At 37.1% G+C, this 17,630-nt stretch overlaps 1 protein-coding gene across 1 annotated transcript in view; it reads right to left on the reverse strand.

The window, feature by feature from the left end:
• MYO6 (myosin VI) overlaps positions 1 to 17,630 on the reverse strand; it is a gene marked incomplete at its 5' end in the record, with an annotated part of 90,647 nt that overhangs the window by 23,353 nt on the left and 49,664 nt on the right. Inside the window, 8 exons of the mRNA XM_079716448.1 lie at positions 564 to 654; positions 2,365 to 2,494; positions 4,297 to 4,374; positions 4,462 to 4,592; positions 10,603 to 10,696; positions 12,970 to 13,008; positions 16,332 to 16,505; positions 16,800 to 16,895. Coding sequence (XP_079572574.1) covers positions 564 to 654; positions 2,365 to 2,494; positions 4,297 to 4,374; positions 4,462 to 4,592; positions 10,603 to 10,696; positions 12,970 to 13,008; positions 16,332 to 16,505; positions 16,800 to 16,895 — 833 coding nt within the window. The remainder of the gene's footprint in view (positions 1 to 563; positions 655 to 2,364; positions 2,495 to 4,296; positions 4,375 to 4,461; positions 4,593 to 10,602; positions 10,697 to 12,969; positions 13,009 to 16,331; positions 16,506 to 16,799; positions 16,896 to 17,630) is intronic.

The following is a 17,630-nucleotide window of genomic DNA, read 5'->3' on the forward strand; positions in this document are numbered from 1 at the left end:
AGATCTTTTGTTGGGGGTAAAAGGATTCATCAAATATGGATGTGAATGACATTAATATGTGTCAGCAAGATTTAAGCCTTCTATACTTGCACTGAAAAATTTGAGAATTCAAATTACAGAAAAACTTAAAAGAGTAGAATCAAATAAGAAATAAAGACTAAACTGACAGTGAGACAATATAACTCCTACAGGTAATCTTGAAAATTATGGTCAAAATATTAATGAGATATTTTTAAAAACAATGTCAATTTGATATTTATCAATAAACTCAAGTCACTAAAATAATCAGAATAAAACAGCTTCTTTCAACCTTTTACAGCGTTTACATTTTTCTAAGCTACTTCAAATCCTTTTATAGAATGAGGCAAGTAATGAATTAATGAAGCAATTAATTAACTAATGTCCAATAAATAACATGAATAATAGACTAATACATCTTTTACAAAGAACATGAGAAAAAAGGAAACTCTGTGAGTATGCAAACTGCTCTTCAGTATGACTTTATGCCATTTTATATTAGGGTAAATAGGTTTTTTGGATTCTTTAGGCTCTATTCATCTTACCGAGGTTTGTGTCGTCTTTTGCAAAGCCACATTCGAACCGTTTTCTGCATTTTAATGCAGGCTTCAGCTCGATATTTTATTTTGTTTTTCACTATGTGTAAGAGGAAAATATAATGACAGAAATAATTATTTAGTTTAAATCAGACATACAGGGTTTTTAAAAACATTCATTTCTACAAAGCAATTCTCAAGAAACACAAAATCTTGATGAACATATTATATTAGACATCAAAACTGGCAAGTTTAACATTTCTTTAGTTCTTTATACTTCTTAAAATAAAAAGCATATCATGTATATGGCTAGGTGGACGTTTTAAATATATTATCTCCTTGTTATGCTACATTAATGCATGCCAAATTGTCCTAGGTAATAATGGTCTAGGAAATGTTAACAGGTGTGTCTTGAAAAAAAATCCACCTGTCAAATGGACTCAGGAAAAGCTATGCGCTACCCCTCCTTCTGGAGAGTCACGATGAACATACTGAGTGAGGCCTCTAAGAATCCTACAGTAAAGGACTCTACTTAACTTCAGTTACTCGATATCCTAGACTGATCTGACCTGGAGACATTTTTTTCAGAGGTTCCCCATTAACATGCTGCAAAGATCCTGTCTACTTACTGACTTGACCACTGCACAACACAGTCCACAAATGAACAGTACAGCAGAAATAATTGTAGTATGTTTTCCATCATAATGCAATGTTTAAAGCTGAAGGCATTTAACTATAGTGACAAGTATGTTCATATTTCACTTGGAAAGTGATGGGAAAAGAGCTTCTGTTGTCTTTTTATTATTATAGTTTTGTTTTTATTTATATCACAATTGACTAACAAAAGACCTCATGATAGCATGCACGTTGCTTGCACGATTCCTTTTCATTAGGTCAAAGGAATTTTTTTTTATTAATAAGCAGCAATGTACTGAATCCTCTTCATGTGCCTAGCACTGTTCCAGGTACTGTGGAGAGTATGGCGGGGGCGGGGGATTATAAATGTAATCAAGTTACTAACAATACTCCCTACAGCTAAAGGTTTGCTATAGACCATCCGGTAACCCAAAACTATTCTGTCCCTCATCCTTGCTTTGGGTCAGAGATAAGTAGTTGCTACAATATTTTAAGACTTTAGACTTTGCCCTTTATTAAAGGAAGCTATAATCAAAGGCTTTTAGTTAGAGACTCTGGGAAGGTAAGTCTGGGAAGCCAGGAAAACCAGTTTGGGAGCCACTGAAGTTACTCTGCAGGCTGGGGAGAGGGACTTCAGTAAGGCGGTGGCAATAAATAAAGAGCAAAGAATGTACATTGTCTGGAGGGGGAATCAACAGAGCTTGCTGACTGGCATGATTTCAGGGACAAGAAGAGACAGTTACGACTGTGACACTTTTAGCGTGTGTATTCTGGTGATGCCATGGGGGTGGAAAGAAAAGTTCTGGTTTTAGTCTGAGAGGCTGGGGTGCGGTGTGGGGATCAGGGGAGAAAGGGAGAGGAAAGGAGGGGGGAAGAATCAAGGTAGTGAGTTCTGGGGGGGGGTTTAGGTCGTGATGAAATTAATTATCATATAATGCATGCGATTAAAGAACGTAAGTATCATACACTCAAAACACTTTAAAAAAAAAGCCCACAGGTACTAATTTATTACATACTACATGTAAGGCGTTAGGGGAGGAACCAGGGACACAGCATGAAGAAGCGACACAGTCCCTGTTGTCTAGCGCTCACCACTGAGACAAAGGTATAACATTCCACAAACCAGGTCATTTCCAAAATAATTGCGCATCTCGGAGTGGAAGGAAACACCTACGTTTGATGACGGACAGTGAGCACCACTGAACCTTCTTCCAGCGACTGCAGATGAGCCAGTGATTGACCCTCTTGACCAGCTCTGCTAAGTGGTCAGGGTCGGACTTCATAATCTGATCAAATTCTGCAAACTAGGAGATAAAATCATTGGCTAACAGTATCAAAAGACAGATGTGTTTAAACATACAGAGAGATACAAAATAACTGGAACTCAAATCCAAAATCTAGCTTTCTGGAAGTGGTCACAAGCCTATTACACAGACATGTCTCAGTGGGGTACACAGCAAACCCAAGCACACTTGGTTGAATTTTGCTGCCTTTCTCTTCCTTCCTCCAGGATCGTTTTTGCAGTGGTTGGGCTGGGGGGTTACTCACTGCTAGTTAGCAGACTCAATAGGAAAAGTAGAAAAAGAATCTTAAATGACCACTGCAGATGGTTAGCAAAAAGGTTTTATGGAAAAAAGAATGAAAAAAGGTCTACTATCTCTCTGAACTGGCTCATCCATATTCTCAGATCACTGGAGAAGTAAAGGTCAGCTCTACAAAATCAGGTACCACCAAAACTACTGTGTCTCTCCCAATCCCCACCTTTATTCTGGTCAGAGATAAGAAACTGCTACTAAGAGACACACAAAACAAAACATCTACTAAGTTATTAAATAAGAAAATGCATTATTTCCACAATTTACCACCAAATTACATATTGATTTCTATCCTTTACCAAATATCTCACTACAATATATTGAAGATGTCACACATCTATCAAAATAACAGCTTCTTATAATTGAAATTAAATTAAAGGTAATATAATTAGATTAAAGATCTTTGAAAATCTGCCTTGCGCTTTCACTGTATCCTGACTGATTAATTTTTCTGGACGCAAATAAGACCAAGTGCTTTCTCTACCAAGCTCTTAATTCTAAAATAATTACTACAGTCCTGAAATGAGAAATGTTGAGTTTATGATAAATATGTGTGATTACAGCTAAGCCAACTATGAATACTTATATTCTTAACTTTTTTTCTTTTATAAGAGATCATATAAGTTCTCTGCAGTAAAAATATTCACAGGAAAGTGCATACATTTGGTAATGCATTACACAGATTTCATTTCATGCCCCAAGATGTGAAATCAGATTTATTTATTATGATTAATTTAGGCTTCAAGGAACTAGAGATATTTATTAATGATTTTGCTAAGTCAAACAAGTATAGTTGTCTATCATATAATAATAATTGTGTTTAAAATTATGAGAATGCAATATTCAATCAATATTAAAGAAGTCAGGAATGGTGAAAATATTATGAACAGATTGTGAAGAGCATTTAAGTATTTCTGTATTGTATATATTTAGTTATGAAATATTCTATAACTCAATTTTGTATCCTAGTACAGGACTAGTACAAGAATCTGTAAATACTAAAGCTATGGGTAGCCTAAGAAAATTATGTTACATACGAAAGTATTTATACAGTCATTCCTTCTACGATTTGACGGAAGTCAGCACAGACTCCAGTCCAATTTTCTGTATGTTACACATCTACCAAGCTCTAATAGATCTCATTCTCACAATGAAGACTCAAAAGTACTGTGAATTTTTTAATTGTTGAAGACTGAATATGTTTTAGAAAAGCTTTCAACTTGTTTAAAACAGAAGTATCTCAGGTTAACCCTTATTTAAGTAAAAAATTCAACTAAACAATCCTCTGATTCCAATACTTCCAAAGCTGGGAAAAAAAAAAAAAAAAAAAAACCCTGTACAGAGTACTATACATTGTAAACTTCTCACCAGTGGGAAAATTGTGTGTATGTGTGTCACACACATATGCATGTCCTTTAAGAATAATATAAATCACTGAACACTTAAAAATATTCACTGACTCCGACTATCCATACTAATTATGTTAAAGTTTAAAATAAAAATGTATTTACCTTGCCAGGTCTAAAAAATACTTTTGTTAACCCAAACTTGTAGTCGATTTCATTTAAGCCCAAAGCTTTAAAAAGAGCCTGAAAAATAAAATTTAAATGCCAATTAGGAATTAATAAGAAAGATAGTTTATAGCTAAGATATCTCAATTTAGGTAGTATTTGTACCTTACAAAATAGTCTTGGATCTAATCTTGCGAGTTTATCTGGCATATACTTTTTATACATGTTGTAGAGTTCATGAAACGAAGCTCGCGATGGGAAACCGCCCTGCATCAAGTCCAAAACAGACACCATACCTACATTCATAAACAAACAGAAGTTTTACTGCCAATCACTGTGCAGAAGTCCAAGGATAACTTGCAAATGATCAAAGAATTTTATAAATTAAAAGGGGTAATTTACAGAAATTATCAGCAATGAAATATCACATAGAAAATATCATACTTATACTCAATATGTCCCAGCTTACCCACTACCTAAAAACTACTGTAATCAAATTTCATCTAAAACTAGCTTGACGAACTATTTTCTACAGACGAATGACTGGTCTCTAAAAAATTCAAATGTAGTTTGTATCTTTTTTTTCTGCTGGAAGCCTTTGTGTCACAATCATGGTATACAAGGCAAAGACCTGCATTAGGCTATTTTCCAAGTCCTGAGGCTGCTTTTGGAACAAGATTCCTGGTAAGAGTCTCCAAGACAAAGTCAAACTACATTCCCCGATTCTCACCAGTGCTTCAAGCAAACGGAGAAGATAGGAGAGCACACTTTCTCACTATAAAGACCCTCTTTCACTCACCTCTCAAAGGAACTAGTCGACTGGGGTAAAGAGTCTATAGGATGACTATCTATATTCAGTATAACTCTACTAAGTGATTAATTTGAGCCTTGAGTCAGTGTGAGCTTTTCACGTCAGGAAAAGCATAAAATAGGAAAAGGCTCAACTACTATAGATAATGCCAGGACTTTTGTTTATAGAAAGACCTGGATTTCAGTCTACAGGACTATTTAAATCAGTGAAGAAAATAAGATTATTCAATAAAAAGTGTTAGGGACAAATGGCTAGACATTTAGAGAACAAAAATAACATCAGATCCTTCCCTCACTCCTTATACCAAAATAAATTTCTGCTGGTCAAAAAGTTAAACTAGCAAAATAAAATTATAAAATATTTTTAAATGAGTGGATTTTTATTTTAAAGTAATCTCATTGGAAAGAGAGCCTCTCTAGGCAATCAGATTGAATTTTAACCTGTCTGACTGGCAAAGATGTAAAACCCCAATAGTACTTGGGGACGATGACAGTATAGGAAAACATGCACATACATTCTTAGTGGGAGAGTAAACCAGTGCAACAGTTTTAGACGGCAGTTTGGAATATTTATTTATATTATTAAATTAATATTAAGTGTTAATAATAGATATCTATCCTTTTGACTATTTTCAACTTTGATGAATCTATCCTACAACTTGTCACATATGTGGGCACAGAGAAGGTCTACGTGTTCACTGGGTCACTGGTGGTAATAGAAAACACAGAAATCACTTAAATATTAATTAAATTATGTTATAACCGTATGATAGAATATGATATATTTATTAAAAATAACAGGGCAGAGGTTTAACAAGTATGAAAAATATGTCCAAGACACAGAGTTAAGTGGTCACCCCTGAGAAGTGAGACTTCTTTTTACTTATATTATTCTGTACCATGTCATTTTTGTTACAGTGAACATATATAGCTATTATAACTTAAATATAATAAATATATATTATATGCAATAGATAATTTATATATAATACTATAATGTATAACATATTATGTATTATAATTAAACAAAGTTTAGTATTAAATTAAACATAATATTAAATTAAATTTAATATAATATAATGGAACATATAAACGCAATTATTCCTATGGAGAGTTCAGATCTAGATTTAGTTTTTGGCTCTGCTTGGAGAAATAAAAGTAAGGTTTGGTTGATATTGTCACAATTGTTGCCCATTTTATTTATATCAAAAAAACAAGTACCCTTAGAAATGTGTGCATCCCAACCTCTGAGTCCCTTGGCTTGCCCTGTAGCTGCAGACAACTAGGCTCACAGAAGTAAATCAAGAATTTCATGGAGCTTAACAAATTACCAAGTCTACGCTGCTTTCTCCAAACTTGAAGCTAATTTACTCTAAAGATCTTTTGATGCTTAAAAAAAGTAAAAATCACCAATCACTCTCCCTTCTAGAGATTCCCATGACCTGGCTCTTTCTCGGGGAGTTTGGTGAAGAGCCAGGTTTGCAGTCCCAGCTGGTCATCCTCAGAACCCCTCTTTGCTACCACAGACGGGCAGCAGAGCCCCGAGGTTAAAGAAAGAAGACCTGCCTTCTCTCACCTTCCCCCCTACTTTGCCCTGGGGTTGGCTGATCAGAAGATAGTCACTTTAGTAAAAGCTGTCCTCAATTAATTAATTCTCCTTAAATTGGAAAAAAAAACAGAAATGGAAAGGCAAGGTATTATGGAAATCAAATCTTAAATGTCGTTTTTTTTAGAAAACTTCATCATTATTTTTCTTTCCACCAGTTATTGGTATTTTTTGCTTTTCCTCATTACCTAGCCACATAACTGGAACCAACTCTATGCCATTTTACTATTATAAGTACTATTAAAAAAAATCAAACTATTATGAGTTGGTGGCATCTATTAAGCTGCCAACAGATCTTAACATGTTAAAATATACTGCTTACTGAAAGAGGAATCCCAGCTAAAGCATCAGTGAGCCCACACTCTGCTAATCTAATAGTATATATAGCTAAATCTAAACACACTTGACTTGCCAGGACACTGGATGCTCACTTAGAAAATAAATGACATTATATTAGGCTAAAGAAATCGTAAAGAGAAATTTAAATGAGAAAAATAGTCAAAGTAAAAATGATCTGAAGAAAATATTACAAAAATACATCTATACATATGTAGGAATAAAACAGACATCACTTATTTAACTTTCTACTATTTGTTAAAATTAGTCACAAATAAATCTTTTTATTTCCTAGACTGTGCATTTCATTCAACAAATATTTTCTAAGTCTAGTACGTGCTTTGCATTGCCAGGAAGCAGGAACATGCATACAAACCAAAACAGACACAGTTTCTGCCCTCGAGAGGTTTATAGATTAGAGAAAGGAGACAATAAATAAAATTTATGACTGTGAAATGATGGTGCTAGGCACCCTTTACTCAGGCCCCCTTCCTAGTTGGGGGCTTTCATAAAGAAATGACAACCAAGCGCAAACGTGAAAAATAAGACAAAGGGGAGATAAGAGCTTCTGAAACAGGAAGCAGCGTGTGCACAGGCCCCGTGAACAGAGGGAATACGGAGCATTTAAGGAACTAAAGCAAAGGCTGGGGTGGCTGGAGAATGGAGAGGAGAGAGAGAAAACAGAGGAGGCTATAGACACACGGGCCAGACCAGATGGGGCCTCATAAGCTATGAGGATTCTGCTCTTTACCCTAATCATAATCAGAAGCCACTGCAGCATTTTAAGCAATAAAAAGACATGCTCAGATTTGAGCTGTAAAGCAGTAATTCTGGATGTATGTGAAGAACAGACCGAGCAGGTGTGAGGAGGATACTTAGGAAACTTCAGCAAAAAGCCAGGTGAAAGATGGTGACAGCTTGGATTAGGGAGTACTAAGGCTCACTGTCTACTAGGAGAGTAGACCTTAAATGTTCTCACAACAAGCAAGCAATGGTAATTATATTACCTCATGGGACTCTTAGCTAACACGACGGTGGCAATCCTTTTACAATGTTAGTGTATCAAATCAACACATTGCACAGCTTGCACCTACACAATGTTATATGTCAATTATATCTCAGTAAATCTGGAGGAGTAAAAGACACACTCTTCAGGTCATATAAAAGGGCCTTGGGGAGACTTAGATTGAGAATATGTAGCTAGGTGGTCCAGTGTGACATGGAGACTTAGATTGAGAAGATGTAGCTAGGTGGTCCAGTGTGACAGTTGCTAGGCACATGCTCTGTAGTTGCACTAGCCACATGTGACTATTTATATCTAAATTTTTTAAATTAAAATCAAATACAAATTAAAAATTCAGTACCTAAGTCATACTAGTCACATCTCAAGAGCTCAGTAGCCACAAGTGTCTAGTGGCTACCATACTGGACAACACAGGTATAGAATATGTCCACCTCCATGGAAAGTTATACGGAACAGCACTGATCAAGAGCGAGGAGAACAGGCCTAACCCAGAGCTTAAAAAACTCTAACAAATAATATCTAGGTAGAAGATGACCCTGCAGAGGAGGCAGGAATGGCCAGAGAATTCAAAGGAGACGCAGGGACACACGCTGCTTTAGGCGCTGAGGAAAGGCTATGTTATGGGGATGGGGATGGAGGCAAATGCTGCCGGACTCCACTGAGATGAGGTCTGAGGAAACATGTGATTCAGGGTCAAGGGAATCACCGGAAACCTTATCAAGAATTATTTTGTTGGAAACTGAATTCCCTCGGGCTAAAGAGCAAGTGGAAGGCAGGAAACTGAGAAAGCAAGAAGAGAATATTCTTGGAGAGAAAAGCAAAAACTGGAGAAAAGAAAGTGAGGCCAGAGACAGGGAGGCAGCTGGACGGGAATGTCGGTGAGAGGGTGAAGATGAGGTTTCGATGGGAGAAACCATCTCAGAGCTTCAATACAGATCATCAACACCGAAGATTAGTGAAAAGGCAGGAAGGGATGGGTCCAAAGAACGACAGTCTCGATGAGGAAGAGAGGCACTTCCTCCTTTCTACCAGGAGGGCGGCTGTGCAGGTAGAAGAAGTGCTTGGTAGCACACAGGTAAACCTGGCTTTCAGCTTTTTAGTAAAAAGAGGTGAGGCTGCCTGTTAGCAGAGGCCCAGAGACTTGAGGAGAGCAGGGTGGGTCTGCCGGGTCCGGGGAGAAACAGAGGCTGCTGGCCGGGGAAACTTGGTGGGGCGGGTCATGAGAGCCCTCTGAAGGTTAGTGATCGTGAATTTGTAACAGTGCCCATCTATCGTGCCCACTTCCTCTGTGCAGATGAGGACAAAGGACAAAATTAGATTCACAAGCAGCTAAGGCTTTGTGAGAAGGGTCAAGGGTAGACGCAGCTGTGGGGAGCCCGAGGCTTATATAATCAGGGGAGGGCACTTTAAGAAAAATAGTATGAAATTACAAATTACAAAAGCATACAAAATCAGGTTCAGGGTTTTGATAGGAGCTCATTTAAATAAGGCACCCTGAAGCTCAAGCGACCGTAGCTTTCTAATAAATCCGCCTCTAAGAGGAGCAAGATAAGGAGTCAGGGAGGCAAGAGAGTTTCCGGAAGTGTCCCAGGCCCGAATCAGCGGGAGAGGCAGGGGTGGTGTGGGAGGGATGGAGGATGGGCACGGGGAAGGAAAACAGGGAGTCCAGGGCCCAAGACTTGGGTGACTAAGCACAGGCAGAATGTGGCCGGGTGAGGGGTAGAAGGTGATAGTTTAACCAAGTGCAGAAAAGTTCCACAGACGCCGAGGGTACTGTGCTGTTTTCTTTTTCTTTTTTTTTTTTTTTTTTTTTTTTTACAAGTAGTGGAGTGGGAAGGAAGGACATCAAAACCGGGCTTCCCTGGTGGCACAGTGGTTAAGAATCCGCCTGCCAATGCAGGGGACACGGGTTCAAGCCCTGGTCCGGGAAGATCCCACATGCCACAGAGCAACTAAGCCCGTGCGCCACAACTACTGAGCCTGCACTCTAGAGCTCACGAGTCACAACTACTGAGCCCCAGTGCTGCAACTACTGAAGCCCGCATGCCTAGAGCCCGTGCTCCGCTACAAGAGAAGCCACTGCAATGAGAGGCCCGCTCACCGCAACAACTAGAGAAAGCCTGCGCACAGCAACGAAGACCCAACACGGCCAAAAGTAAAAACAAATTAAATAAATAAATTAAAAAAAAAAAAAAGGACACCAAAACCCACCGCCTGACCCAGTTATGTGGGGAACGAACCGCTGCAGGACTGAGAAGGCCACAGAAAGCACCCACGAAGGGAGACCTGGGTTCACAGCTGAAGAGTTTTTATAAATTTTACTTCAATGATGTAAAACATCTACCCCAATACTGCTCAAATAATTTGTTAGCCCTTCTTTTCTTATAAAGAAAGGAAATATAAAAGTCTTACCGCACTTAAACATAATCAAGATAGATGTGAGTTATTTGAAAACACTGCATATATTAAATTTTATTTGAACTAAAACTCTCGACACACCCTGATACAGATTACAAAAATAGAGAAATACCTGAACACTGAAGTTGAGACAAAATTTGAGCTCCTTCAAAGTCGTGGCTTGTCATCTTTAAATTAGGCTTGATACAACGAATAAAGCTTGCTCCCTAGAATAATAAAGGTACTTTTAAAAATGATCCATATGGCATTCTTATTTTTCTATTTCTATGAATACCAGCTACTTTCAGAGCATATTATCATTAACTTCTGAACCTCTTTTTTAAAAAAAATAATTAATTAATTAATATATCCTTGGCTGTGTTGGGTCTTCGTTTCTATGTGAGGGCTTTCTCTAGTTGTGGCGAGCTGGGGCCACTCTTCATCGTGGTGCACGGGCGTCTCTTGTTGCGGAGCACAGGTTCCAGACGCGCAGGCTCAGTAGTTGTGGCTCACAGGCCCAGTTGCTCTGCGGCACGTGGGATCTTCCCAGACCAGGGCTTGAACCCGTGTCCCGTGCATTGGCAGGCAGATTCCCAACCACTGCGCCACCAAGGAAGCCCTGAACCTCTTTTAAAATAATCACTAAGGAACTTAAGACCATTAGCATACTTTTATAATGTAAAGCATTTATATACTAATATTAGAAAAATACATTTTAGATTTGAGTGCCAAAAAACTGTGTTATTGTAAAAAGAAAAGTCTCTCCTAGTAAAATATTTTAACATATTTAAACAATACATTTCACAGCATGACATACATGTGATTTTATTCTACATTTAAATATACTTATATGCTGTGTTTCTGTGATAAGAAAATTGCCCTATGACAAGATGGCATAAAATTATGTCTCTTAAAATTTAAGCCAAAGTGCTAAAAAAAAAAAAGTAAAAAAAAAAAGTCAACCTTTCTCATCATTCTATTTTAAAAACATACAGTAGGTGGGCTTCCCTGGTGGCGCAGTGGTTGAGAGTCCACCTGCCGATGCAGGGGACACGGGTTCGTGCCCCGGTCCAGGAGGATCCCACATGCCGCGGAGCAACTGGGCCCGTGAGCCACAACTACTGAGCCTGCGCATCCGGAGCCTGTGCTCCACAACGGCAGAGGTCACAGCAGTGAGAGGCCCGCGTGCCGCAAAAAAAAAACCCCAAAAAAACACATACAGTAGGTCCCTGAGCTGCACCACTGCACATTTTAAAGTTTTGTTTGTTAAATGATATGTATTTTAAAAAGCTTAAAGGCATTCATTTACAATCCGTTATCAGATTTTTGCTGAACGAGAGAGAGAGAATACTGCTAAGTACACAGTGAAACTGTTGGGAACTGAAGCTAATACATCCAAATAACAGCTTTGCTTCCAAGTAGCCACCTTGCAAAACTGGATACTTAATGTCAACAATGATGCTCACTGCAAACACTTTTAGAACACTTTTTAGAAATGCCTTTTTTAAAAATCACAAATATAATCTAATCATTTTACAGTAGCATTATATTTGGGTGACAAAAATAAAATACCTCATCAGACTTAGTTTTTAAAGAAGGTCTGTCCTTAAGAGAGAAATATTTGCAAACAATGAGGATGGTTAAAAGAATTTCTTAATGGTTTCAAAAGCAAATCTAACAATAAGTTAAGCAATAATAGCACAGAGACTAAATATTTGGCTTTCAAATGACTACATGAAAAGAGTAATCAGTTAAGTTCTGTGGATTTGCTTAAAAAATAAGTCTTCTCGTGAAAGCATGCCTCATTTATATAACCCACGTACGAAATTTCTTTCTATGGTGAATTTTTCTTTAAAAAACAGAGAGAATTAAAATGTCTAGTTAAAAAAAAGGCTCCTAGGAAATACTGCCACTATAATAGGGCATAAAAATATTATGTCCATTTTTTTCCATATCAGCACTGTCATGTTAGAGAATGTTACCACCAGAGTAATAAAATGAAAATGAATTATATGTGTTATCTTTAATCCTAAAAAATACATTTTCCTTCCCTATGATAACTAATTATTTTCACTTTCCTGAAGCTACAGGATAATCTTAATAACACTCAGAGAATTCTATACATTTATAAACCAATTTGACTGCACATACATATTTGACCCTTCTTCAGAAAAAACCTAACCAAAATGACAACCATTTTAAAAACTGATTTTTTTTAATGATGAAATTTGGTTTTAAATGAATTTCTAATTATTCCAGGTTTACTGTGCTTATTTGAGTAATTACTAATAATAGTTTAAGAGGACCATTTAAAAACCCTGTTTTTGAAGACTTCCTTGGCAGTCCAGTGCTTAAGACTCGGCACTTCCAGTGCAGGGGGCACAGGTTCAATCCCTGGTTGGGGAACTGAGATCCCATGTGCCTTGCGGCACAGCCGGAAAAAACAACAACAACAAACAAACAAAAATCCCTGTGGTTTTTTTTTTTTACGTGTACTCACAGTACTTCGAAGTTTATCCAGAAGCAAATTTAACTGTGTCTGTAGAAGAAAGGAAATCACTTCATTATTTCAAAGAGCAAAAGTATGTAATGCCATAAGTAAATATTAGCTTTTCAACATTAGAATAAAATAACATGCAATAACACTGATATGTATAACACATTACAATTTAACAGCTTCTGGTACACAATCTCTTTAACAGACAGTAACATGCAGAAATGTATGGCTAATATATGATGCCAAGGACAATAACTTATTTTACTTATACAGAACTTATACAATTAAAAGACTGAAAATTAGCAATACTAGAAAACATCCATGCACACTTGCAGGTGGGGTGAATGAGGAAAAAGAATACAGGCAATGCAAGAAGTAAACGAAAATGCTGGGGATGCATTCAATAAGGGATCAACGGAGCAGTATGTGAACTCGTGGCAAGCTGGGTGTAGCTTGTGTCACGCTCCATTAAGAATGAAAACGTGTTTAAAATATACACGAATGCTATGTATTAGGATTGTTTTATATAACACCTTTCATAAATGAAACTGAACTGCCTACCTGTAGAAACCCTCTCTACTATTTTAAAACTTCACATTTCAATTATTTTTAAAGGCTAGGACAGTTTTCTCAAGAAAAAGTTTCACAACGGACAGTACAAGTAGTTACTGTCCTTTCCTTTTCTTAATAATATTAAGTGATTTTAATGTACTCTGGTTCAGTACATTAAAATCATGCATTTGCTTTACTTCTCTGCAAAGTAAATTTAACTTGTTATACTGATTTTATATTGGGATGCTTATTGTACTAGTTAACAAAAGAGAAATTAAGATGTTAATTCTTCAATTAACATACTTATTCAATCACAGCTATACTTAATAATAATAATAGGTATACTTTACTGAATGCTTTCTATGAGTCAGACACTGCTCAAAGCTTTTCACGGGCATTATCATGTTTAATCCGCACCACAACTCTAATTAAGGATATATTAGTAGTCTCATTTTACAGGTGAAAACATTGAGGCCCAGAGAGATAAATCACTTGCCAAGATCAGGGAGCTAGTAATGGCAAAACCAAGATTCCAACAAGGACCTAACACCAAGGCTCATTCTCTTAAGCGTGATACTACACTACACTTCAGACATTATAGGCATAAGTTATAAAAACGGAGTGAATTTCTCACTGGATTAAAAAAATACAGTCACACCCCACTGATCTGCTTGACAGAGTTCTGACAACCTCAACCAGTCTAGACCAGCACACAAATGAAAAGCAAGTGTAAGAGCCACTAATTTGGAAAGAAAACAACTGTGACAAAGCCCATGCTTCCTAATCCATAGCACAGTATTCGCCCAAAAAATGGACATAAAGTTAAGTCAGTAGAAGCAGTAAAAATAAACTATAGCATCTGAGAGAAGAGGGAAGAACGTCAATTACCAAAGAACAGCGGTCAAAGACCAAAAGGCATAATAGCCTGATGCAACGCATGCTTTACTTTTATTTTATTTTTATTTTGAAGCGTACAATTATTCATGTATATAATAAAAGAATATGATTTTCATCAAAAAGAATTACTTTTTCTAAAACACTAATAGTAAAAGAGTTCTATTTCAATAACCTGAAAATGTCACTTTTCAGTGGAAAACTTCTGATTCTCGGTCATGTTTGATAACTGAAGTATTACTGTAAATGCTAGCCTGTGTTGTTTTATTGCCTCCCATAACTTGAATTTGAATTTGAATTTAATGAGCTATTCTACTATATTTAAAAACAAGAATTACTACTAATATTTCATTTCAAAGTATCTCAATAAAAACATTTTGAAATTTTATTATTAACAATGTTACATCTTTCAGTTACAGTTTTCAAGCAGTTTGATGTGAAAAATACATTATATTGCATATAAGCAATTTTAAGGCACTTAAAGTCTCAACATAAAATACCTTAGTCCAAAGAATTTTAAGAATGTTTTTTGTTTTATTTATATTGTCTAAAATTTCAAGTATGTTCTTGCCAGCAATACTACTATATCACAGTAGGAAAATACTTAATAAATGATATCCGTTTCATACAGGCTAATGTACTATTTTAAACCAATCTGTTACCATTATGTCTATTTAAGAATCTAAGAATATCCAAATAAGAGAAAGAGTATTGTCAAGAGAAGAAGAAACTCATAATTAATGAATATAACTTACAATAAAGTTTAAGACTTTTTATTCAGTTACCTGAAAAAATGTGTTATAAGCGGAATTCTCCTATATCTATGTTTCAGCTTTTGTTTTATAAACATGATTTTATCAAGTTAGTTATTTAGAGCCCATTTCAATCCACAAGGGATTTCAGGAAGCTTACACTGTTAGTATCCTAGTATTCTGAGTCTTAAATATTGTTCCTAATTACATCATTTTTAATATTTGAAGTGCACATAATGAAAGGCATATGTAGTTTTCTTGTAAACAGGACAAAAAGACTTTGTGGAAATGTATAAAAGAGAAATTAATTCTATTTCTTTGATCTATTTATTATAATTTTTTATTCATTAAACGTGACACAAAGTTTTTAAATTATCTTTTTCTATGCGAAATACTCAGCAGTTAGAACCAAATAGCAGTGTTGCATTTCTAAGGCACATCATGTGACACTTCCTTATCAGACCTCAAAGAATAAATTCCTGATCCAAAATTAATGAAACAAATGAAGTGTTCTTCAATGTCGAATAAGCAATTTGAAGGGTTTGCCACACAAAGCATTTATCTTTTACAGAAGTTCTTAAAAGCTTTAATCAAATTTTAGTGTAATATGCACACCCAAAATGCACTATGAGAGAAAACACGTTAAAAATGAATTACAAAATGAAATCATTAACTCGAGCTGGGCTCTTTTTAACACGGCAGCCACGCTGTAAGTAGGAGTCCACGAAGGTGATCATTTACCTGAAGCCCCTGGCAGTGCCTGCTTTTCCTCTCTCAACTCAACTAGTCCTCTCTAGCCATCTGGAGCTGGACTACTCCAGCTAAAACAAAACTGCTGAATGAGGAAGGAAACAGAAAACACATGGGAAAGAGAAGGTTTGAAGGTCAACCAGACAGTAAGCAGAAGCAAGAACATGAGGAGAAGCAATCAGACATGTTAAGCACCGAGAAAGAGCATGTTCGTAAAATTACAGGGTTTCGGTATGGTCAATTACTATGCCTACTTTGTGTTACTTTGCATACAGACATCGACAGTTCAGGGTCTGCTCTTGAATCTCACTCGTGGGATTTCTCAGAGTGATTTACACTATCCACTGTAGAGTATAAAACAATTACAATTTTAATGCAGTAAGAAAAAAATTCAAGTAATACATTTAGCACAAATACCTTAAACTTGTTTCCCACACTGATGAAGCTAAGTTTTCCTGCTTTTTGTTTAGTGTCTTTGTTGTTATTTGTGGATGATTCAAATAATTCCCGGATAAATTTATCCCTGGATTCACATATTAAGGACTCAAGAGACATATGTAAAGCATCATTATTTTTTTCCACAAATTGAGTCTGAAAAATAAAGCAAACAGGAATGATTCGGTCCATCCTGTGATAATATTCCTTAACATGGTGTTGTCCAATAGAACTTTTTTGAGGTAGCGGACATGTTCTGTAGCTGTGCTGTCCAATATCGCCACCACCAGGCAGTGGGGACATCGAGCACATGAAAGGTGGCCGGTGTACTGAGGAACTGAATTTTAAATTTTATTTAACTTTAAATAGCCAGATGTGGCTAGATGTTACCATACTGCACAGCGCAGCTTCAACATCAAACGGTTTTCTCCCGGTAAAAGTTATACTCACTGTTTCATAGCACACCGCCCCTGCGAAATGCCTGATGATGAAGCCTTCGTCATCTCTGATGTTCCTGTGAACTGCCAGCTTAGACTTTCTAGGAATCTGAAAAATAATACACACACCAGTTATTAAATTATCAAAAATATACTACACAGGGCCTCTCTGGTGGCGCAGTGGTTGGGAGTTCGCCTGCCGATGCAGGGGACGCGGGTTCATGCCCCGGTCTGGGAAGATCCCACGTGCCGCGGAGCGGCTGGGCCCGTGAGCCATGGTCACTGGGCCTGAGCGTCCGGAGCCTGTGCTCCACAACGGCAGAGGCCACAACAGTGGGAGGCCCGCATACCACAAAAAAAATAAATGAACAAGCTAAGACATCAGAACCTTCCCAGGCTTTTGCTGGGTGAGAGAGCTAGCAGATCACAGAGCCCCCCTCTGCATGGCAGCAGGCCAGCACGATTCAGAGGGCGACCCTGCAGTCAAGACGCCAGCCCGATGCCCAAATCCAACACTTTCTCTCTATGCTAAACAGGGAGGTCACCTGAGCTCTCCATGCCCATCACCTCATCTCTAGCACGGGGGATGCAAGCAGGAGCTACCCCAAAGGATTATCATGAGGACCAAATAAAGTAATTCAAGCAAAACTCTTAGAATGTGCCTGGCATGTGCTAAAGGTTCAATAAATGGTTATTAATAATTTTATTGTCAAAGACATACAATAAAAGTAATGATCTGTACAACTCAGAATTTTCTGTCTTGCTCTTGTTCTCTTTTGAGGAAAGTGGCCATAGTCCATTCCTGATGCTTTAGTTTGCTGTCCTTGGAGCTACATGTCTCTGA

This window comes from Hyperoodon ampullatus (genome assembly GCF_949752795.1).
Source record: "Hyperoodon ampullatus genome assembly, chromosome: 12".
Lineage (NCBI taxonomy): Eukaryota > Metazoa > Chordata > Mammalia > Artiodactyla > Ziphiidae > Hyperoodon > Hyperoodon ampullatus.